Source organism: Macaca mulatta, chromosome 10, assembly GCF_049350105.2.
Source record: "Macaca mulatta isolate MMU2019108-1 chromosome 10, T2T-MMU8v2.0, whole genome shotgun sequence".
NCBI classification, from domain to species: Eukaryota; Metazoa; Chordata; class Mammalia; order Primates; family Cercopithecidae; genus Macaca; species Macaca mulatta.
In genome coordinates this window covers 79,117,062-79,140,842 of record NC_133415.1, presented here as the reverse complement: position 1 = coordinate 79,140,842, position 23,781 = coordinate 79,117,062, and the positions used below count along the sequence as shown (strand labels likewise).

General features: G+C 44.6%; 1 protein-coding gene across 9 annotated transcripts in view; it reads right to left on the bottom strand.

Annotated features, from left to right (window-relative positions):
• SLC23A2 (solute carrier family 23 member 2) overlaps positions 1-23,781 on the bottom strand; it is a 150,092-nt gene that overhangs the window by 63,690 nt on the left and 62,621 nt on the right. For all 9 annotated transcript variants that reach the window (XM_028827430.2, XM_077948953.1, XM_077948952.1 and 6 more), the window contains 1 exon segment: positions 16,093-16,352. In XM_028827430.2, coding sequence (XP_028683263.2) covers positions 16,093-16,200 — 108 coding nt within the window. In that variant the 5' untranslated portion in view covers positions 16,201-16,352.

The following is a 23,781-nucleotide window of genomic DNA, read 5'->3' as shown; positions in this document are numbered from 1 at the left end:
ACAATTTATTTTGATAACAGGGAAGAAATTTAAGACTAAAATCCTAGCAGCACAGCTTGGATTGAGGAGGTCCAGAAAGATTCCCACTTCATGTGTTTTTGTAGTCAAGGAAATTAGGGCAGTGAAAAATTAGATTTCTCATTCAAGGTCATACAGATTATAACCCAGGTCTGAAGTGGGTTTTTAAGTATGCCAGAGAGGCTGGGCACAGTGGCTCATGCCTGTAATCCCAGCACTTTGGGAGGCCGTGGCAGGCAGATCACCCGAGATCAGGAGTTCGAGACCAGCCTAGCCAGCATGGCAAAACCCCATCTGTACTAAAAATACAAAAATTAGCTGGGCGTGGTGATGGGCACCTGTAATCTCAGCTACTCGAGAGGATGAGGCAGGAGAATCGCTTAAACCCAGGAGGTGGAGTTTGCAATGAGCCGAGATTGTGCCACTGCACTCCAGCCTGGTCAACAGAGCGAGACTCCATCTTGAAAAATAAAAAATAAAATAAAATAAAAATAAAAAATATGCCAAAGATCTCAATTAATTAGTACATACTCATACAGAGCAGAATTCTTTTACATTACTTCAAATAAAGACCTGCTTTTAAAATTATTTCTCAAATATGTTACAGTTTTTTACACAAGCCAACTGAGTTTGTGGAGCTGGTTTGCCTACAAAAACTAGCTGCTGGGAGGATACACATTCCTGGCCAAGTTCAGGTCCACGAGATGAAACTCTTAAGAGAGAACTGTGCTCCAAGTCACATCGCAGCAGTGCTCAACCCACTGAGAAGCCAAGAGCAACACGCTCTCAGGATGAACTCTCTTAAAACACGGATTAGTTACTAAATCATCAGAAAAACCCAGATATGACTGAAAGTCCTACTCTAGCCAAACTAACCTTCAACTGCATTTATCTCGGGTTGCTGCAGGGAACAGCAACTTTACCAGTACGGGGTTTCCTTTGCGGGAGATGAAAATGTTTTGGAACAAAATGGAGGAGGCTATACAACACTGTGAGTATGTTAAAATATCACCGAATTGTTCACTTTAATTTCATGTTATGCAAACTTCACCTCGATACATGAAAAAAAATCATCTGTATACATGGCACCAATTATACAGATTTTGGAATGAGTCAGCAATTCCTACTGCTCCCCTGACACATTCCACTCCCTACTTATACACACACAAATAAAGTACAGATGATCCCCAACTTGCAATTGTTAAACTTAGGATTTTTTGACTTTACAGTGGTGCAAAAGTGGTGCGTATTCAGTAGAAACTATCAAGTACCCATACAACCACTCTGCTTTTCACTTCAGTATTCAAGAAACTGCAAGAGATATTTAACACTTTACAATAAAATAGGCTTTGTGTTAGATGCTTTTGCCTAACTACAGGCTAATATAAGGGTTCTGAGCACATGTGAGGTAGGTGAGGTTAAGCTATGAAATGCCAGTAGGTTAGGTGTATTAAATGCATTTTAGGAGTGTAATTCTGTCGTAAGTCAAGGAACATCTGTATTATAAAATGCAGACACTCCGAAACCTAGAAAAAAAGCTCACATATTCATTCATTCAACAAGTTGTGGTTGTATCCCAGGCAGTGAGAATGTAGTCCTGCCTCCCTGCAGGAGCTCAGTCCAGACTGAGTGCCCCGCCAAGGAATTCTGCTGTTACACAGGAGGCAGTCAGTAGTCACAATGAAATGCCAAGAACAGGAGTGCCACAATCAGATGCTTGCACTGGACAGCCACTCAGTGCGGCAGGAGAGTGGAAGGGTGGGGTAAAGGAATGACTCTTTGGCACACGAGGAGACAGTAGCAGGGCCAAGGTGTTAACGGCGGTCTGGGAAAGACGGTCAGCTTCAGGAGAGAGCAATGATGTGGACTTAATGCCCCCCGAGGCCGGGCGCGGTGGCTCAAGCCTGTAATCCCAGCACTTTGGGAGGCCGAGACGGGTGGATCACGAGGTCAGGAGATCGAGACCATCCTGGCTAACACAGTGAAACCCTGTCTCTACTAAAAAATACAAAAAAACTAGCCGGGCGAGGTGGCGGGCGCCTGTAGTCCCAGCTACTCGGGAGGCTGAGGCAGGAGAATGGCCTGAACCCGGGAGGCGGAGCTTGCAGTGAGCTGAGATCCGGCCACTGCACTCCAGCAAGGGGGACAGAGTGAGACTCCGTCTCAAAAAAAAAAAAAAAAAAAAAAAAGCCCCCCGAAGATTGTCTGGATGGGAGCTCTGTGGTGAGTACAGTAGAGAGATACCATCACAGCACAGCAGGGGGCATGGGGATAAAGTATCCAGGCTCCTGTGTAGGTTTCTCAGCTGGGAAGCTGGGTGGACGGAGGTGCCAGTCCCAAAGAGACTGGTGGAGGTAGGGGTGGAGTGTTTGTAAGCCAATTCAAAATGTGTTTGACCCACAGGAATCATCTGAAAAAGGAAGCTTTACTTTGCCAGGCTAGTCCAGGAAGTTTATTTAACTGTAAATACTACTGACCTAGATAACCTATGGTTTGCACAGGTCCAGCTGTCCCTGGGGACCTCAGAGCCCAGCCTCCCCCTGCTACCCTCCTGTTGCACAGCTGAGACATAGCTCTTCTCTCCATGCTACCCCTGTCCTCTAAGGAAACCTGTAATTAGACGGGGACACTAGCTGGAAATGCTCTTCTCTTACTGGCTGGTCTCTCATCTGCTTGCGTGCAGGGGGCTGCCTAAATGATTCCTGCCTAAATGGTTCTTACAGATGAAGAGTTCTACTGGAAGTACTAGTCTATTTTACTAATATTTTTTCCTTTGGCTTATTAAAATAGATATTCTAATGGTCTACTTTTAATGCAAAATTTAATTTTAAAAATCAAACGGTAAAAATCAGTTCTTGAGGACTGAATTTTTTTATGGGAAAAGGATTAAAATGTTGATGATAGTATCAAAGCTTCCAATTTTGGAACTTGTAAATATTATTTTAACTAGGAAATAAAACATGTCTTGGGAAGGTTTCTAAACTTAATAAAGTCTGGTTTTCTTTTGGGTAACTAATAGATAACAGAAGAATCTTGGCATCATTCACCTCAGGAAATTGATCAAGTTTTTATAAAAATACCAGCAGATTAGTATAACCCTTTTGGGAACAAGATGTCCTTTCTTCTCCAAAACTGTCTTAAACTAAATTCATGGCCTTAAGTTTTGTCTCCTAAACTAATATTATACAATCATTCAATCAGCTATGAAAGGAGGTTGTCTCTGCCTAACCAGATGATTTTGTTTGTCTCCAATATGCAATTGTATTTGCATTGTACTTATTGAACAATGGACACATTTCCACACTCAAAGTCAAGTCTTACACTTTGACTTTGAGTGTGGAAATCTAACCATTGCTTAATAAATACAATGTCTTTTTTGCTTGTGTTTTATTTCTACTAAACTAAGATAATGGTATTAAAGTATTTATTTCTAAACAGTTCTCCTGAGATGGTCAGAGGTATAGGAAGCAGGAGTGAAAGAAGTCATTGCCTAGGGGTTTCAGTATCACAGCAGCACCAGGTGAAACTGACAGTTGTATGTGCCCACATTTCTCAAGCAGAAGTGACAGTGCACGTGCTGCTTACTGACACCTGTCAAGCGGAGGGCACTGGCACCTGCGAAACCCCACACCTCCTATGAGAGTGTTCAGAACTCAATTTCTCACTTATTCAGGATGTGGTCATAATTCATCCACACTGTAACATGTCTGGCCACTAAGAAAACCCCTTTATACTAAGCCAATCACTTTCAGAATAGTAATCGTTCCCCAAATTTCTGCTTTCTAGTCTTTTAACAGAAAGGTAACACACACTGTTATCAATACCTCTCCTCAATGCATGCACACACCATTATTTCCTCTTGTATCCAAATCTACTCCACAATTAAAATGTGTTTTGAATACAGAATAAAGATAATAGATTAGTGTTTCCCAGCCTTTACTCCAAGCTCCTTTACTATGAACATGAAGACTTCCCACCTACTTTCAATATTATTAGAAATTTCAAAATTAACCACTATAAAAAATAAGTTCAAGTGAGTATAGTACAACATATTCTAAACATCCAAAGCTTGTCAATCTTAGATTACATCATCTCTAAAAGATGCGGCAGCAGATAGATCTAACATGACACTAGCGACCTTGCATCTGGCTCGTACAGCAAAGCCTCTAATTTTGTTTTCACTGCCTCTCCCAACAGGATGGCTCCTGTAACTCCCCAGTGCAGGTGATGCTGCCGGATGGCTCGGCCTCCACCACTTGCCTGACCCAGCCTGGTCTTCCTAGGGCCGCCTTCTCCAGAAGGCTAAGGCTGTGGCAGCCAGAAGCACCCTGGGGGTTCCAGGTGCATCTCACCTGTCCCCCAGCAGGGCGACAAGAGGAGGCAGAAGGAGCCTTACCTCTCCCCGTGCCGGCCCACAGCAGAGCTCGGGCAGGTGATGTGTCTGCCAGGGCCCACGCTGAAATACTCTGCAGTGTCTGTTCCTCCCACACCCCAGGCAGGTGGTGCTGGTGGCTGCTACTGTCTGCCTGGCACATACTCATGCCTGGCACTAGGCTGGGCACTTCAAACATCTTCCTGCTAGGTGAGGTTTCTAAGAGATGTCCCTGGGGATTCCGTCCCCAGATGGATTCAAGAACAGCTCCGGAGGCCACGCAGCACATGACAGCACTCCACCCGAAGCGGACCGCCCTCTCCCATTCTTTCCAGCTGCTAACACATTACAGATAACAAACCCATGTCTCTACAATGTAAAGAATATGGAAGGGACACAAATCCAACAAGAAAAGGGCTAACATCCCAATAGGAAAATGACTAAGGAAATAAACATGCTTCCTGAACACTGAAAAGATGCTCAACCTTACTCATAATAAGATATACATTAAAACTGTGATAAGAGGCCAGGTGCGGTGGCTCACACCTGTAATCCCAGCACTTTGGGAGGCCAAGATGGGTGGATCACTTGAGGTCAGGAGTTCGAGACCAGCCTGGCCAACATGGTGAAACCCCATCTCCACTAAAAATATAAAAGTTAGCTGGGCATGGAGGCTTGCGCCTGTAATGCTAGCTACTTGGGAGGGTGAGGCAGAATTGCTTGAACCTGGGAGGTGGAGGTTGCAGTGAGCCGAGAATATGACACTGCACTCCAGCCGGGGCAGTAGAACGAGACTCCACCAAACTATGAGAAAATTCTTTCTACCTGCTAATCGGGCAAAAGCCCAGTCTGACCATATGTTCTGCTGCCAAGCATGCAAAAAAAACAGGCATTCACACATTGCTGATGAAATTCCTGAACAGAGGGCAATTTGGTGAGTAGCCCCCTCAGCTTACGCACATCCCCTCTGACTCAAAAATCTCACTCTTGGAAATCTATCCTGCAATTACACCTGAGTGAAACAACTTATGTGCAAGGTTATTCAGCGCAATGCTATTTGTAATAGCAAAATATTAGAAACAGTCTAGAGGTCTATCTGCAATAATTAAATAAATTATGGTATATCCATACCATGGATCACTTTGCAGTTATAAAAAACAATGAAGATAATCCTTATACACTGACACAGGTACACAGAACATCATCTGTATATCAGAAAGTGAAACGAGCAAGAACGGAGCTACGGACACAGATCTGTAGATACAGACACTTCTTTCTACAACAAAAGCTGCTCCCCCTAAACAGAGACAGAGGAAACATCTCCCTATCCTAGGGCTACCAGTAATGACAGGCACAGATCTGGCTGGTGGTGCAGCTGGTTCTCCTTCTATTCCCTCAAATTGCTATCGGATCCAGGGATCTTCTCTGCAATTGTTCTGTATGATGCAGTATCTTTGATCACCAGTATTGCTCTGCAGGAATAAAGGGGCTAGAGAGAAGAATAGACACAATGAAAGAATATAAATGGCCAAGGAATGCTGGCAGAAGTGTTTGGCTTCACTGAAAGTCAAAATTAGAGCAATCAGATACATTAAGGTCAATATAAACTAGGCTGTCATTTATTAGAGCAAAGCGTTAGAAACAATCCAAAGTCCCAATGAAAGTAAAAAAGTTAGATACATGATTTGCTATATGTCACAATTACAAGTTCGGTTTCTAATAATATTGAGATGCCATGATATCATATAAAGTTAAAGGCTTTATAAAGCAGATTATGTGTTGATGAGAATTTTATAAAAGAACACTCAAACACTTGTTTTAAATCTCTGGAAAGAAATACATCAAGGCTGGGCACAGTGGCTCACGCCTGTAATCTCAGCACTTTGGGAGACCATCACTTGAGCTCAGGAATTCGACACCAGCCTAGGCAACATGGCAAAACCCCATTTCTACTAAAAACAACAACAATAACAACAACTAGCGAGTGTGGTGGTACATGCCTGTAGTCCCAGCTACCCAAGAGGCTGACATGGGAGGATCACTTGAGCCCAGGTGGTCAAGACTGCAGCAAGCTACGATCATGCCACTGCACTCCAGCCTGGGTGACAGAGTGAGACCCTATCTCAAACAACAATCATAACCAAAAAACAAAAGAAAAGAAATACACCAAAATATCAGCAAAATATTTTCTGTTACTAGCAAAATAAGAGAAAAGTGTCGTTTTTCTGGCTAGTGAGATTTTAAATTATTTGTTTTCCTCATTTTACCATTCTGTATTTTCTGCAGTGAACTTATTTCTCTTGTAAATGAAGAAAGTTACACAAATAATGAAAAAGGGACAGAAAATGAACATATGAGAACTATAAAAAAAGAGGCAGTAGAAGAACATACCAGCATTCTTGCTTCTTCCATTTCACCCCAACAATGTATTTTGACCCGTAAAACCTAGGGAGAACTATGGATGCTTAAAAACATCCATTTTAAGGGCAATTTAAGGGGGTGGGGAATGTGACAACTGAGTGATTACTGCCTCGAAACCTCCAATATCATACCTTCCTCCTCAAGTACTTTATCAAATCCTAGCAGGAATGAACTTTTTTTCCAATAGAATTATGGGCTTAGATTATGGTAAAGAAATCAATCTGAAATATTTTATCTCTAATCATTAAAACCAAGAAGCCTGCCTACCTAGCTTAGGCAAATAAAAGTTAGTGGGGGTGGGGATTCACCTAGAAGAAAGGAAATCTGAAGTAGTCCTAGAAATGCAAAAGGCACAGGCAGGAATAGCAAGACCCCATCTTGAAGGGAAGGAGGCAGAGAGGGAGGGAGGGCGGGTGGATAAGGAAAAGAATATCTTACCATGCACAAAAATCTTCACTTGCATCCCATCGTTTTGATGTTTTCATTTCAAAGCATACATTGGCATATTCCTTTTCTAACACTTTTTCCCCGCAACTTACAAATTTTAAAAGAGAAAAGGGTGCTCATCTTGGTTGTTCCACTTCAAGCTGTTAAGGGCATCCCCCGCCTAAATCATGGCCATTATGCAGTATATTAAAACTCTCATCTTACAGAAACAGGAGAATTAAACCAATTCCCTGGGCCGACTCCAGGAAACAGTCTCTCTTCATCCTTAGGCCCTTCTCGGAATCACAGTCAATCCCAAAATCTATTATTCTTACAGAAAGAACATTTTCCCAGACAACTATTATTACCATCCAACTGAGACTTTTCATTTTAAGAGCTAAGTACTCCAAATTCTCTATTTAGGGATGTACAAAAAGGAACTTCACAGAACCCGGTACTAAAGTCACAAGAACAAGGACATGTTCTGGGCTTCCTTGCTTGGTTTTTAGAATAAAAGTATTTGCACCAAAAAACCTTTTGCTTTCTTTTCACTGATGAAAATGGGCATATTCAAATCTGTCATCATATACTCAGGGGTTTAGAGGAACCGAAGCAGCCATTAAATGGTTTCTTCACTGTACCTCCCTACATCTTTCTGCCACGGTCACTTGTCTTAAAAGAAGGGACGGGAAGGAAGAAGGGAGGGAAGGGAAACAGGAAAGGAAATAAAGGAGCATGGGTCCCTGGTGCTGGTGGCTGCCTTCCTCCCCCCTGCTCCGGGGCATCCTCGCATCCCCCCATCCTTGCACAGGGCAACTCTGAGCCGCACCATCACTCTGTCCTGCTCACCTCCTGCCTGCTAGGCACACCCATCAGGACACAGCCCCACAGGCCCCAGGTCTCCTCCTGAAGCTCCTTCCAGGAGTCTCTTCCAGGACAGCACCTCGCCCCTTCTTTTCAAAGCTCTGGGCCACACCTCCAGCCAACCCTTCCTCCACTGTGGCTCCTCCCTGCCCTCCCTCCAGAGTCAGAATTTCTCCTGACATACTTTTCAACTGGAACGGGTGTTTGTTTCTGAAGGGACTTGCTCCCACCCTCATCCAGCCCAAAAGCACAGAGACCAGGTCTGCTCCAGAGCCTGAGGGCTTCTCCCACCTCCACAGGGCAAGCACCGAGGACACAGCTGCTGTCAGCACACCTGTCCTAGGGCCACCAGCTCCTGCCTGGCCTCCTGCTTTTCCTCTTTAGCCTACTCCCCACTAGGCAGAGCATGTCACATCTCTGCTCAAAGGCCTCCAAAGGTTTTTCTCAGGCCAACATCCTGGTCAGGCCCACAAGGCCTATAGAATCTCTGGTCAATGCTCACCCTGGTGGAGCAACACCAGCACCCCCCTGCCATGGGGCCTTTGCCCTTGAAGCCCACACAGAGATTTCCCATAACTCCTCCAGGACTTTACTCAAAGGCCGCCTTCTTGGTACAGCCTTTCCTGGCTTCCTGAATTTTCAGCATCCATACCGCTCCCTTACTTTTTTTCCCCAGTGTTTGTCAATATCGAACATCTATACATTTGACTTATTTCTATTGTGGCTTGCCTGTTTCCCACACCAGAATGGAAGCCCTGTGGCTGGGCAAAGTGGTTCCTGCCTGTAATCCCAGCACTTTGGGAGGCTGAAGCAGAAGGATTGCTTGAGTTCAGGAGTTTGAAATCAGCAACATAGTAAGACCCTGTCTCTACAAAAAAAAATAAAATAAAATAAAAATCAGAGAGCCTCACACGAAGCAGGTGCCCAATAATCATCTGCTAAATGGAAGAATTCCTTTCCTCCGCACTTTCCAGGTCAGGTCACTATCGGCTCACACCTGGACTGCATAAGCACCCTAACTTGCCTTCCTATCTCCAGACCCTTCCTGCCCCAGCACCCACCGCAGGAACTTCCTACCCCAAAACAAGCGAATTTACGATGACCTCTCCTCTGCATCACCACCGCTCATCTCCACCTCCACTGTACTCTGCACTAAACATGCGCCCCAAGCAAGTCACTGCCATGCCCACCCTAAGCTGAGAGGCCCTCAGTCTCCCTCCTCTTGACCTGCTATACCTAGACGTTTTTTAGGAGTTCCATGTTATCTCCCCTGGGAACCTTCATCTGACCGGCAAGGCCTACCCCACAGTACAGCTGGGCAAGGGTCTCACATGGACACTATCACAGCACCCATGTGGAATTCAAACCCTAACACTGATGGTATGCTGGCTGTCTTGCCATATGTCCCCCACTGGGCTGTAAGCAGCTGGTTACCAGACACGTTAAATCAATGGAGGAACATGAGGCTGTGGGCTCTTCCCATTACATGTTCTGAAGAACACACATCCAGGGAAGATGAGAAGTGGTCGGTTCTTATGAACACCCACGAGTATTTCTCCCATTCTCTGTTAAGACTGAACCTCATAAAGTTACTCCTCAGTCCATGCCGCTAATATCTCCAGACAGAATAATCTACTCTTGATATCCAAATATTCTCACAAAGGCTGTTAAAGAAGCTTAAGGAAGCTTAAACGCTTTCCCTGACTCTGAATGACGACGCGCTGAAACAACAGGCTGTGTGTGTCACAGCCGTGCCTGTGCTAACAGGAAGCTTGGGCTGTTAACTGGGCTTCCAGGTTTAGGTGGTCCAAGAACTGCTGAGCAAACACACAGCCTTTTTCTGGCCGTGCTTCCTGTCTGTACTTTGGGATCAATGTCCCCAGGGTATGATCGTTCATCAGGACTTTTTTTTTTCTGGTTCCTATTTCTTGCCATGGGCATTCACCTCTATTTAAGCATTTCCTAGCTGACTTTAAAACACAAGAATTTGCCTAACTAGAGTCCTGTGAGATAAGAAGAAGATCTTTTGCTATGTTCCCCCTATTTGATATCAACTCTGACCACATGACCTAATTTCCATGGGTCCTGGGGCTTGGCATGTCTCTTGTTCTTACTTTGACCTAGAGGACATTCTACTTCTAAGTATGGATTTGTTCTTTTTCTTTGTAAAATGTTTGTGTGGGTGTTTTGTTTTATTTTGTTTAAAGATCTGGGAAGCGCCCAGGCGCGGTGGCTCACGCCTGTAATCCCAGCACTTTGGGAGGCCGAGGTGGGCGGATCACGAGGTCAGGAGATTGAGACCATCCTGGCTAACACGGTGAAACCCCATCTCTACTAAAAATACAAAAAAATTAGCCGGGCGTGGTGGCGGGTGCCTGTAGTCCCAGCTACTCGGGAAGCTGAAGCAGGAGAATGGCATGAACCTGGGAGGCAGAACTTGGAGTGAGCCAAGATCGCGCCACTGCACTTCAGCCTGGGCGACAGAGTGAGACTCCGTCTCAAAAAAAAAAAAAAAGATATGGGAAGCACTCCACTCATCCAACACAGGATGCCTAAGAGAATCTCTAAAGATGAGATCCTTATCAGCCACACACCCCGGCCTCCCTTTCCAGGAGACACTCTACAAGCCTGGTTCTCAGGAACAGCCAGATTTGGTTACTGGTGCTCAACCTCGCTGCACTCCAGCACACCTTTCTCTAGATGCCTTAACAGCTGACAGCCTAAAGCCCAGCTTTGGATTCTAAGGCAAAAGAGCCAACGTTTCAGCCTCGCAATGCCCTAACCAGCAAGCAGAGATGGGCTAACCACTAGCCACGTGTGGCTATGGAGTGCTTGATGAGTGCAACCAACAAAGTGAATTTCACGTTTCATTTAACAGTATTTAATTTAAATGTAAACAGTCACGTGTGACTAGCAGCCATGATGTTGGACAGCACAGATCCAGACAAAAAGATAAAACCCAAAGCTGTCATGCTGGCTATTCTTCAATATTTACCTTTGCAAAGGCCAGGATGAAACAAGGCACTAGCAGGCAGCAATGTCCTGGCATGATCCTCCCAGTCACTCATCTGTGGGTATCTCCAACAGTGAGACCCTCAACCCTATCTTCCTCCGCCAGCTTTGCCCGGCAGCAGCACCCTCTCCCACGGATCAGTCACCACCCACATGAGCCGTCACAGTGAGTCTTTACGGCTCTCCTGATCTCTGTGTGCACCAAGTCCCACACCCCCAGTGCCTGCAGGCTCTAGGAGCACCACAGTTCAAATCCACAACTTCTCAAGTAAAACCCATCATCTTCCATCTTCCCCAACCTCCAAACTTAAGAGTTTTCCCTAGACTTCATATTTTCTCCAAAGCCACCATACACCCAATCGGGTTCTTATGTATAGAATTTTGATGGGAATCCGAAACATCTCCATCTTTGGCCCTCAAAACCTCCTATCATCTCTTCTATCAGCCTCACCTCTGTTCTTACTATTCCCACGCCTTTGGTATCTCCTAGACCCACCAATTCTTCCTGTCCTACTCCACTGCCCCTGCCTCCAACCAGCTGCCCCCACACTAATCCCATCCATCAGGCAGTGGGAAGCCACCCACTGTAACTGAGCCCCTCACCTTTCTCCTGTCAATGGGCAAATCATTCAAAATGCTCTTCTACTTTAAAAGCTGACCTACGGTAGCAATTTCACTAGTGATTCAATACGGGCAGTACTATGTTCCTGTTCTTATTTTAGATATATTTTGGGGACAGAGTCTTGCTCTGTCACCAAGGATGGCATGCAATGATACAACTGCTGACTCACTGCAGCCTCGAACCTCTGGGCTCAAGCAATCCTCCCACCTCAGTCTTCCAAGTAGGTAGGACTATAGGCACGCACCACCGCGTCCAGCTAATCTTTAAATTTTTTGTATGAATGAGGGTCTCGCTATGTTGCCACGGCTGGTCTGGAACTCCTGGCCACAAGTGATCCTCACACCTTGGCCTCCTAGAGTGCTGAGACTACAGGCCTGAGCATCCACACCCAGCCTATAACATATTTTCTAACAAAACTATCCACAACCCAAAACTCCATCCCACGAACTATTCCTTTGTGAACATTCTTTGATGAAGTTTTGTTTCCGTGTTTTCCTTCTTTTATGTAATCGACTTCATCTTGAGCTTTAGGAATTCAGACTAAGGCCCACCTTGGCATCCCTGAAGCCAAATCATCCTGGGAGCTCAAGTTTGGACTCTGCCACCTCTATCCTTGGCATCTCTCTCCTCCCAGCAGCTCCATCCCATGATTCCAACTCTGTTCCTACTCTTTGTAGTTCAATTTAGCATAACTTTAAAACTATTTTCGTCCCCCTTTTAAGGCTTCCTTTTATAGCCCTAGACTGGGATAAAAATTCCACAACATCCTTAATTAAATGGCTCTACTGTTAAATCAACTTTATAATTAACATCATATTTACACCCAACTATGGCTTACGTCCACATTCTCAGCTCCCATGTTCTCACAAGGACTCCTACTTAGGTTGGATCTGGAAATTAATGCTTTGAGCAGTATTCCTTCCCAACCCTGCCCTAAAAAATGTACAGGGATAGAGGGAAAAACCTCAAAATAGGCAAGCTTAAAAAGAAAAACATTTCCATACACAAGAAACATGTATGGGCTAGGCACGGTGGCTCACGCCTGTAATCCCAACACTTTGGGAGGCTGAGGCAGGTGCGTCACTTGACCTCAGGAGTTCCAGACTAGTCTGGCAACATGCAGAAATGCCATCTCTACCAAAAAAAAAAATTAGCCAGGCCCAGTAGCACACACCTGCAGTCCTAACTACTCAGGAGGCTGAGGTGGGAGGATCACCTGAGCCAAGGAGGTCAAGACTGCAGTGAGCTGTGATCGCTCCACTGCACTCCAGCCTGGGCAACAGAATGAGACCCTGTGTGAAAAGAAAAAGAAAAAGAAAGAAAAAGAGAAAAAAACACTTATGGAAAAAAATGGGGCTGACAGTGGGACCTGCTGGGCTGAGCCTGGAAGCCCTAAGCCAGGCAGCCTCGGCTCCAGCAGGGGAACAAGGTGGGGGCTGAACCAGGACAGGCAGGCTTCCCCCACTCTTCCATGCCATGGTTGGCAACCCTGGGGAAGACAATGAGGGCTCCACCCTAGGGTTTGCCTCTGGACTGGATCCATAATGAGAAGACACAAACCCCACAGGAGCACAGAGAAAGAGATGAAATTCCCAGAAGATTCCAGATGGAAAGAGAACTAGGGAGGGACTTCATAAGTATATGAGGGTTCCCAATGATTTAAATGAAGTCACAGTTAAAAGAAACGCATACGTACAAGAAATTAAGGGCCAAAAATAGGCAGAAGTTAACTGAATAAAAATTTTAGAAGTATAATATTGCAATAAAAATTCAACACAAATACATGACTGTATACAAAAAAATAAGTAAACTGGAAAATACTGAAGGATTCATCCAGAAGGCAGTGCTGGAAGAGGATACCTAAATCATTAGTGAAAGCAGCTAAAAAGAAATGAGGACAGGCTGGAAGGTTGGTGTGTATCATTCACAGAAGTCCGTATAATAGTGGAGGGCAAACTACAATTATTTCCAGATGTACAAAGACTAAGATGGTGACCAGACTATCGGTGTATCTTAAATGAAAAGCAAACTAAAAGGGAAGAAAAAGAACACAAGAAACAACAAGGAATGAGGAAGCTGACCACATACAATGACGAATTCAACTGCTAACGATAAAATACTACAAGCTTAACCTAGAATAAGTAAATCTTAAATTCTGGAATAATGACAAGGCTGGTGGTTGAGAGATGCTCAAGTTCTTGTCCCCAAAGTGAAGGGAAGTGAGAGTGAATCATCTCCTGGGCTGTAAGACAAAATAAAGCCACAAAAGAGACGAGGCAACCCCCATGCATGAGACCTTCCCATTCACTCTTCAAGTAGATGTAATTTAATCTTGAACAACTGACTGATGCCCCTTCCCCTAGAAAACCTGTGTCAACCCTAAGCCTTCAACAGCGAAGAAAATCCAGTTTCAAAATTTTTCATTATAGGAAAAAAGAAAATAGTAATGCCAGCTGTAAAATTAAACACCTCTCTGAGAATACAATTAAAAGAAATAAACAAATAAATACAGTGTGGATGAAAGTAGTCAATCAATGTACTTAAAGATGCCATGTTCAGCCAGGCATGGTGGCTCACGCCTATAATCCTAGCACTTTGGGAGGCCGAGGCAGGTGGATCATCTGAGATCAGGAGTTCGAGACCAGCCTGGCCAACGTGGCAAAACCCCATCTCTACTAAAAATACAAACATTAGCCAGGCGTGGTGGCACGTGCCTGTAGTCCCAGTTGGGAGTCCCAGCCTGTAGTCCCACTTGGGTGGCTGAGGCAGGAGAATCACTTGAACCCGGGAGGTGGAGGCTGCAGTGAACTGAGATGGTGCCACTGCACTCCAGCCTGGATGACAGAGCAAGACTTTGTCTCCAAAAAAAAAAGATACCATGTTCAAGCCAGGGTTGGTAGCATGCATCCATAATCCCAGCTACTCGACAGTCTGAGTGAGATGGCTTGAGCCCTGGAATTCAAAGCTGCATTATGATTGCACCACTGCCCTCCAGTGTAGGCAAGAGTGAGACTCAATCTCCAAGGCAGGAGGATTGCTTGAGCTCAAGCTCTTAAGTTCAAGACCAGTCTGGGCAACAACCCTGTCTCTACAGAAGTAATAAAAAATATTAGCTGAGCATGGTGGCAGGCATCTGTGGTCCCAGCTACTTGGGAGGCTGTGGTGGGAGGACTGCCTGAGCCCAGGAGGCCTGAGCCTTAATTGTGCCACTGCACTCCAACCTGGGCAACACAGTGAGATCCAGTCTTAAAAAATAATCCTGACACCTCTGTAGATCCATCTTCCCTCAAATGTCTTACTGTTGATTCCTTTTATCATTAGGCCATGGGGCATGCCAATAGCTTCAGACACAACATTGATAACAATAACTAATCTTGAAACCAGGCGTGGTGGCTCATGCGTATAATCCCAGTGCTTTAAGAGGCTGAGGCAAGAGGATCGCTTGAGCCCAGAAGTTCAAGACCAGCCTACGCAACACAGCGAGACCCCATCTCCACAAAAAGCATAAAAAATTAGCCAGCTGTAGTAGACTACAGGCTGCACACACCTATAGTCCCAGCTACTTGGGAGACTGAGATGGGAAGATAGTTTAAGCCTGGGAAGTCAAGGCTGCAGTGAGCTTTAAGGGCGCCACTGCACTCCAGCCTGGGCAACAGAGCGAGACCTTGCCTCAAAAAAAGAGAAAACAAAAAAAAAAAAAAAGAAAAAAATCCTAGAATACTATTCTTGCCATTAACCACATCTCCAATATTAAGAGGAAAACATCTTGAGGCAAGATCACTCTAAAGAGCATTTTTCTGTTTTTAAAACAACACATTATAGTTAACTTTATACAAATCATCATCCTATATCTGGGAAAAAATGTTCTTACTGAATATAAATGAATGTGTATAGTCTGCCTTATCTGACTGCTATCACTTATTCGGATAAAACCATCTCCATGCTGGACACTGCTACTGTAATACATATGGACAGTGGGGTTCCAAGCAGTAAGTCATTCATCCTCCCAGCTTGCAATATGAGTGTGATGTTGGGTTGCACATTATTTCCTAAGAGTACATTTTTGAAGATAAAATTAAGCCTTCAACATCCTCCAGGACACAGGTAGCAATGGGCTAGATTTAAAATGTTAACAGCAATGCATGCTTCCTTCCTGGAGTTAATCCCAGCAGATGACTCCAGGCTGACAGCACAGCTAAAACCCAAGAGTTAGCCCAAAGACTATCTCACATATAAAGTATTTGGTTTGCAAATGCCTTAACCTTCACTGAAAACATAAGCATTAAAGCCAATCCTATGTCGATTCCATATGGAAACTACTTTCAAGAGATTTAAGAAAGACAGAGAATATGATTACCGGAAGAGTGAAGAAAGCAGGGTGCTTTGCCTCGTCTTCGTATTTGCCTTCCGTTGAACTTCCAGCCTCCATTGATTTGGATGTGGTATTCTTACCAATACCCATCATTAAGAGAAGCGAGTAGTTTGCACAGCCGTTGGAGAGCAGCTGGAAGTGAAGGCTTATTTAAGCAAGAAGCCCAGGATCAGCCGGGTCTTCTAGTGCCTGGAGCCCCCGATTCTCAGGCAGAGATGAGGCCCGCAAACGGCATCTCTTAGCACCTAGAAAAGAAGAGCACAGCCAAATCACCCCAAAGCATGAAAACAACACAGGCCATGCTGTCACTAAGTTTCTTGCACAGAAAAAAAGTCATACTACACATTATCCACAAGCATCCAAAAAATACTTTACCTAAATACAGTTTTCAGGTACCCATCCCTTCTTCATTTAGTCACCCACTGATTCTGAATTGCCCACTAGAGACGGGGACCACTAAACCAAATTATCAAAAATATCACAATACTAGGGAGAAAAAAAATAGCTAAGGTACTTCTTTGATATGCATATGGTTTATATCTTATAACCCAGCATTACCTAATAGAACTTTCTGCAATGAGGGAGATGTTATATATCTGTCCTGTCCAACAGTCATGTGGCTACTGAGAACTTGAAATGTGCTTAGTGCAAATGAGTAAGTGAATTTTAATTGTATCTAATTTTAATTGAAATTTAAGATAGCTACTTGTAGTCTGTGGCTCTACTAAAAAAAAAAAAATTAGCCGGGAGTGGTGGTGCATGCCTGTAATCCCAGCTACGAGAGGCTGAGGCAGAAGAATCACTTGAACCTGGGAGGTGGAAGTTGCAGTGAGCTGAGATCGCACCACTGCACTCCAGCCTGGGCGACACAGTAAGTGAGAATCAGTCTCAAAAGGAAAAAAAAAGGAGAGGGCACAGAGGATCCCTCCAAGGAATGGCAAACATACAAGGAAACATGCCTAACTATACCTGAAGTTTTTTTTTGTTTTGTTTTGTTTTTTTTGAGACGGAGTCTCGCTCAGTCACCCAAGCTGGAGTGCAGTGACCGGATCTCAGCTCACTGCAAGCTCCGCCTCCCGGGTTTACGCCATTCTCCTGCCTCAGCCTCCCGAGTAGCTGGGACTACAGGCACCCGCCACCTTGCCCGGCTAGTTTTTTGTGTGTGTATTTTTTTAGTAGAGACGGGGTTTCACCGTGTTAACCAGGATGGTCTCGATCTCCTGACCTCGCGATCCGCCCGTCCTGGCCTCCCAAAGTGTTGGGATTACAGGCTTGAGCCACCGCGCCCGGCCTATACCTGAATTTTTATAAAGAAAAAAATAATGCAAACAGGTAGGGGTGGGAAGGGCAGAGCGCATCCTCTGGTACTCCAATTAGGGTGACATCAGATCTTACCACCAATTATCCTCCCACAAGGAATAAAGAATTCAACCAAGCTGTCCTGCAAATGTGAGGACAGGCCTGCAAGTAGTTTGGAAATACAAGTACAGAACTTGCTGTTCAAGGAACTCTTCATAGGATACTTCGTTCAATAAATACTTTGGATGAGCCAGGGGAAAAATGAAATGTAAAGAAATAAAAAAGAGAAAGAATTACACAAATTTTAGAGTTCAGCAATCAGAAGGCCAAAAAGGAAAACAAAAGAAACCACTGCCAGAACATGAAGTTCCATAAGTGAAATATAGAGAGCTAGGAACACACATCAAATTCTTCCGGGGTGGTTGTTCTCGTTTGCATATTCATGCACATTTTGCATTTTCATTCACATGCTATCCACATTCATTTAAAGCAGTGGTTCTCAATCCAAAGTAATTTTGCCCTGCAGGGGCCATCTGGCAATGTCTGGGGATGTCTTCGGCCATCACAACTGGGGGAGAGCTATTAACATCTAGTACGTAGAAGCCAGGGGTGCTGCTGAACATCCTACAATGCACAGGACAGATCCCACACCAAGATTTCAGGAGGGCTGAGATTGTGAAATCTTCGTTTAAAGACACTTCCCTTCTCCCGAGGATGGCATCCCAGATGTGCCATGTTGATTCTAAGGACAAGATCAGGTCCTCCAAGGGATACACTTGGCAGTTAGAGGAGCAGGAACATGCATATAGCGAAGCCCACACAGAAGCACATCTGTGGGACTTACTCCAGCTTGGTCATTATAAAAAGAATTTTCTGGCCAGGTGTGGTGGCTCGCGCCTGTAATTCCAGCACTTTGGGAGGTCAAGGTGGGCGGATCGCCTGAGGTCGGAAGTTCAAAACAAGCCTGGCCAGCATGGTGAAACCCTGCCTCTACTAAAAATATAAAAATTGGCCGGGCATGGTGGCGGGTGCCTGTAAGCCCAGCTACTCAGCAAAATGAGGCAGGAGTATCGCTTGAACCTGGGAGGCAGAGGTTGCAGTGAGCCGAGCTTGTGCCATTACACTCCAGCCTAGAAAACACAGCGAGACTCCGTTTAAAAAAAAAAAAAAAAATCTTGAAACTTCTTGTCATAAAAAAACCAAAAACATACAAATACAAGCAGCTTATTGACAAAGGAAAGATAGTATTAACATCAGACTTCTTATCATTAACAGTAAAAACTGGAGGAAAAAGTGATGAAGCATCCAGAGAGAAATGAATGAAAAGCCTAAAATGCCACATCCGGACCACCTCAGGGGTCCCACCACTCTGCCACAGCCCCCACCACATACAGGTCCTAACTCATCCATCACAACTCTGCTGTTTAATAAGGATATGAAACTCTACTGCAGGGATCACTACGACACTACAAAGTTTGATAGTCGTTAATACATAAAATCTGTGCAGGCCAGGCATGGTGGCTCATGACTGTAATCCCAGCACTTTGGGAGGCCGAGGTAGGCAGATCATGAGGTCAGGAGATTGAGACCATCCTGTCTAACATGGTGAAACCCCGTCTCTACTAAAAACACAAAAAATTAGCCGGGTATGGTGGCGGGCGCCTGTAGTCCCAGCTACTGGGGAGGCTGACGCAGGAGAATGGTGTGAACCTGGGAAGCGGAGCTTGCAGTGAGCCAAGATTGTGCCACTGCACTCCAGCCTGGGTGACAGGGCGAGACTCTGTCTCAAAAATATATATATATTTATATATAAATAAATATATATAAACATATATAGACATATTTATATATAAATATATATAAACATATATAGACATATTTATATATAAATATATGTATTTTTATATATAAATATATACATATATAAAATCTGTGCAAGTGGATAATTTTTCAGATATGTTGCTATGCATTGATTCACGAGTTTTTCATGTCTGCTGGCAACCACAGAGCCTCTTTTGTGGTTTATCCCCTTACGTCTTTTGCCTATTTTCTATAACGTTTACAGGTCTTTATTTTAAGGATATTAATCCTTTAAATCTCTGTTGTATTTGATGCAAACATTTTATCCCCACTTTTTGTTTCTGAATTTGGGGGATGACCTTTTGAGCTGCCAGAGTTGTCATCATGTTTGTGTAGCCAAATCCATCAGCCTTTTACACTGTGATTTAGCCACTGCCACCCATCATCTTCCCAAAATCTGCAAAAAACCCAGAGTGAAAATAAACACACCTACAAATAAAATCTGCCTGAAGGAGCCACAGTGGACCTCTACCTTGAGACCACCAGAAGTTTATTTTTTCAGAAGATAAAAGAGGATAGTGAAATACTGATAGATTTTTACCCGGCCACATGCCATATAGTCATATTTCAAGGGACCAATAAGCTCTTTGTCCCACATCTAGCAAGTCAGCAGAGCTTTCAAATCACCCTTATCTATATCAACTTTAGGGAAAATGATGGGACTTTTTTTCTTAAAGAGATGGGGTCTCATTACGTTGCCCAGGTTGGTCTCAAAATCCTGGCCTCAAGTGATCATCCTGCCTCAGCCTCCCACATAGCTGGGACTACAGGTGCAAGCCACCATGCCTGGCTAAGGAAACTGATGTGATTATTTAAAGCAGAATAAATTTACTCTCCTAGGTTAAGTTCATCTTGGTGTTCCAGACATGAACATCCATTGCAGCAGCAAACCCCTCACCACCATCCCCAGCACTAGGGACAAACAGAGACAGTTCCATCCCAGGAAGAATACCTTCCAGCAAGTAACTCTGTGCTCCATTTACTCCACCACGCATTTAATTGAACCTCACAAGCTACAGTGGGGGAACCACCAATGCTCTTCACCCACCCCTTCCAGAGTAGTGCCTGGAGTATCCTGAAGCCTTAGACCTGAAAGAGCACAGGAGAGGATGAGGCTCAGAAAGCGCAGAGCAGTGATGTTCTGAGAAAGGCGTCAGGGAAGAGGACTGCAGGGTTCAGGAAGAGGGGAGCACCTTTCATCAGGAGCAGTACAAGGAGGAAGAAGGAAGAAGGGGTGAATGCTGAACAAAGAAATGTGTCCTTGGACACTGCCATAAAAAGCCCAAAAGGACAGAGTATTCCACACCCCAGTGCACAAGGATGATGCAGACACTCTCAAGGTCAGAAAGTATGCGACAACCCGAGATCAGAGGGTTTATTCACACAGGATGAGCATGGTGTGCATAAATGCCAAGGTCCAGCGGCAAAATGCAACAGATAAAAGGGGAGAGGTGAGGGAAGAGTGGAGTTTAACGTCTGTATTAAAACAAGAAGCAAAATCTCCCCAGGAATCTGACACGGGGGAAACTGTGCCAACCCATGGTCCCTCACTGCCCCTTTTCCTACCCCTTGCAAAAGAGAGAAAGAGAATGAGCAAATCCACTCACTGTCTTGGCCTTAATACACGACAGTGGGGAAGGAGGAGTGGAGCGATGGAAGATCATGATGGCGACAATGGCAGTAATAATTGCAGTTTTCCAGTTGCTAAGTGTCCGTGTGTGCCAGGCACGTCTCTGACCTCTTACTAAATAAATGACAGTTATTTCTGGCCAGTAAGCATAATATTACTTGGTTTCCGCACAAACTCTACAAAAGTAGAAATTGAGCTTCAGAGAAGTAAAATAACTTGCCAAAGGATACACTACTATAAGCAGTAGAACAGGATTCAAACTTGAATCAGTAATTTGAACCTGCCATTACACTGTTTATACAAGCAAGACATAAAACTGTCCTTTTAATGCTCAGCTTACAGCTGTTCTCCCTGGACAAACACAGCCCAGGCCAGCTGGCCTATACACACTGCCTCTATGGGACTTGCTGGTGATTTTACCCTCCTTGTGATTTCTGAGGGGGCATTGGGGCGCAGGAATCACCTTCAAGCTCCTTTTCCAGGGTTGATACCCACCCTCCTCGGACTAGGAACTCTCTAACATATGCACTTCTATTCACCTGCACATCTGCTCCCTAGCACACATCACCATGGTCTCTCATCAACATCACAACAGCCACTTAACTTGTGTTCTCATTGCTGTTGTGAACAGCAGCAAAGAAGAACATGTGACTGAGATCACCTGGCCCCTAAGACGAAAGACATTTATAGAAAGGTTTGCCCATGCCTGACAACAATAGGATAAAGGAATCCTGCTCACCATGGCAAGAATAACATTAAATACTTAAGAATAAATTTAATTTAAAAAAATTTTTTTTGAGATAGGATCTCACTCTGTTGCCCAAGCTGGAGTGCAGTGGCGCAATCACAGTTCTCTGCAGCTGTGATTTCCCAGGCTCAGGTGATCCTCTCACCTCAGCCTCCTGAGTAGCTAGGACTACAGCCATGTGCCACCACATCTGGCTAGTTTTTGTAGAGATGAGGTTTCACAATGTTGCTTAGGGTGGTCTTGAGCATCTGAGCTCAAGCAATCTCCTACCTCAGCCTCCCAAAGTGGAGGGATTACAGGCATGAGCCACTGCACCTGGCCCTCATCCCATCTTTTTTTTTTTTTTTTTTTAAGACGGAGTTTCGCTCTTGTTCCCTCAGTCTCAAGTGCAATGGCGTGATCTCGGCTCACTGCAACCTCTGCCTCCCGGGTTCAAGCAATTCTCCTGCCTCAGCCTCTCAAGTAGCTAGGATTACAGGCATGCGCTACCATGCCTGGCTAATTTTGTATTTTTAGTAGATGTTGGCCAGTCAGGCTGGTCTCGAACTTCTGACCTCAGGTGATCCGCCCGCCTTGGCCTCTCAAAGTGCTGGGATTACAGGTGTGAGCCACCACACTCGGCCCCTCATTCCATCTTGACGGTTCTAAACACTTGTCCAAATGGTAAGCAGCATGATGCTTCAACAGAAAATTATCATGCTCTTTGATGGCTTCCTAATTTAGAGTGACACCCAAATTCCTTCACAAGAGGTGACTATGGGGCCTATCCAGGTCCCCTTTCTCAGTCCCTCATGGACCCTACTGTGATTACTCACAGACCTCTCCTATCTCTCAGGACCCTGCTCATGCCATCCCTCCAAAATAAGCCCCCTTCATCTCACCCCTTCTCACTGGGGTGACTCCCATCAATCCCTCCTCCGATCACCACCTCATCATGGTGTCGGAGGACCATGTGGAGGGCCGAGTGTGATGGCTCACATCTGTAATCTCAACACTTTGGGAGACCCAGGCAGAAGGACTGCTTGAGGCCAGGACTTTGAGACCAACCTGGGCAAGAGAGCAAGACTCCATCTGTACAAAAAAAAATTAAGGTAAAATTTAAAAAGATGATTGTAACAAAGCAAGATCATGTCTGTCTGTCTGCCTAGCCAGACAGCTGTGGGAAACAGAAAGGAACAGTATCACAGCCTCACCATCTTACCTCCACCCCTGGTGCTGAACTTGGCGTCTATATTAAAGGTTCTCCAAAGTTTGTGGATTGATAAATGATTTTTTTAAGGCATGTGCTATAATGTCACAGTGGTTTTGTTTAATAATCTTACTACATCAAACCTATCTGTGACACAACAGACGTCAGAACAAATCGGGGGTGTCAACGTCACCACCATCGACGGACACCGACCAAGACAGATGAGGGAAGTATTAGAAAAGTCCAAATTATAACTATATCAAAAGATACGAAAAATCTCAGAGAATCTACAATTAAATAGCGAGTTACAAAACCCATGAGCAAGCCTCTTTCAATGTGATTGAATCAAACATTTCCCAAAGGCCAGCGACAAGCATCTGTATCAGAAGCTGGCTAGCCACCACCTGGCCTGTTTCTGTTAAGGTCCCTGCTAAAAATGGTTTTTACATGTTTAAAGGATTGTGAACAACAGCAAAGAAGAACATGTGACTGAGATCACCTGGCCCCTAAGACCAAAGACAGTTATAGAAAGGTTTGCCCATGCCAGACAACAACAGGATAAAAGAATCCTCCTCACCATGGCAAAAATAACGTTAAATACTTAAGAATAAGTTTATAAAACTATGTGTGACCTTTATGAAGAAAATGATAAAATTACCGAGGGACATAAAAAGGATTTGAATAACCAAAGAAACAGAGGATACTCTTCGATAGGAAAGGTACTGTAAGAATATTCATTTTCCAATTAACATAATCTATACAGATTTAATAAAAATCCATTAATACCCCCCCCAACGAGTCAGAGGAGCTTGCTAAAAATTCCTCTAGAAGAATAAGCAAGGGCCAGGCATGGTGGCTCATGCCTCTAATCCCAACAGTTTTGGGAGGTGGAGGCAGGTGGATCATCTGAGCTCTGGAGTTTGAGGCCAGCCTGGGTAACCTGGCAAA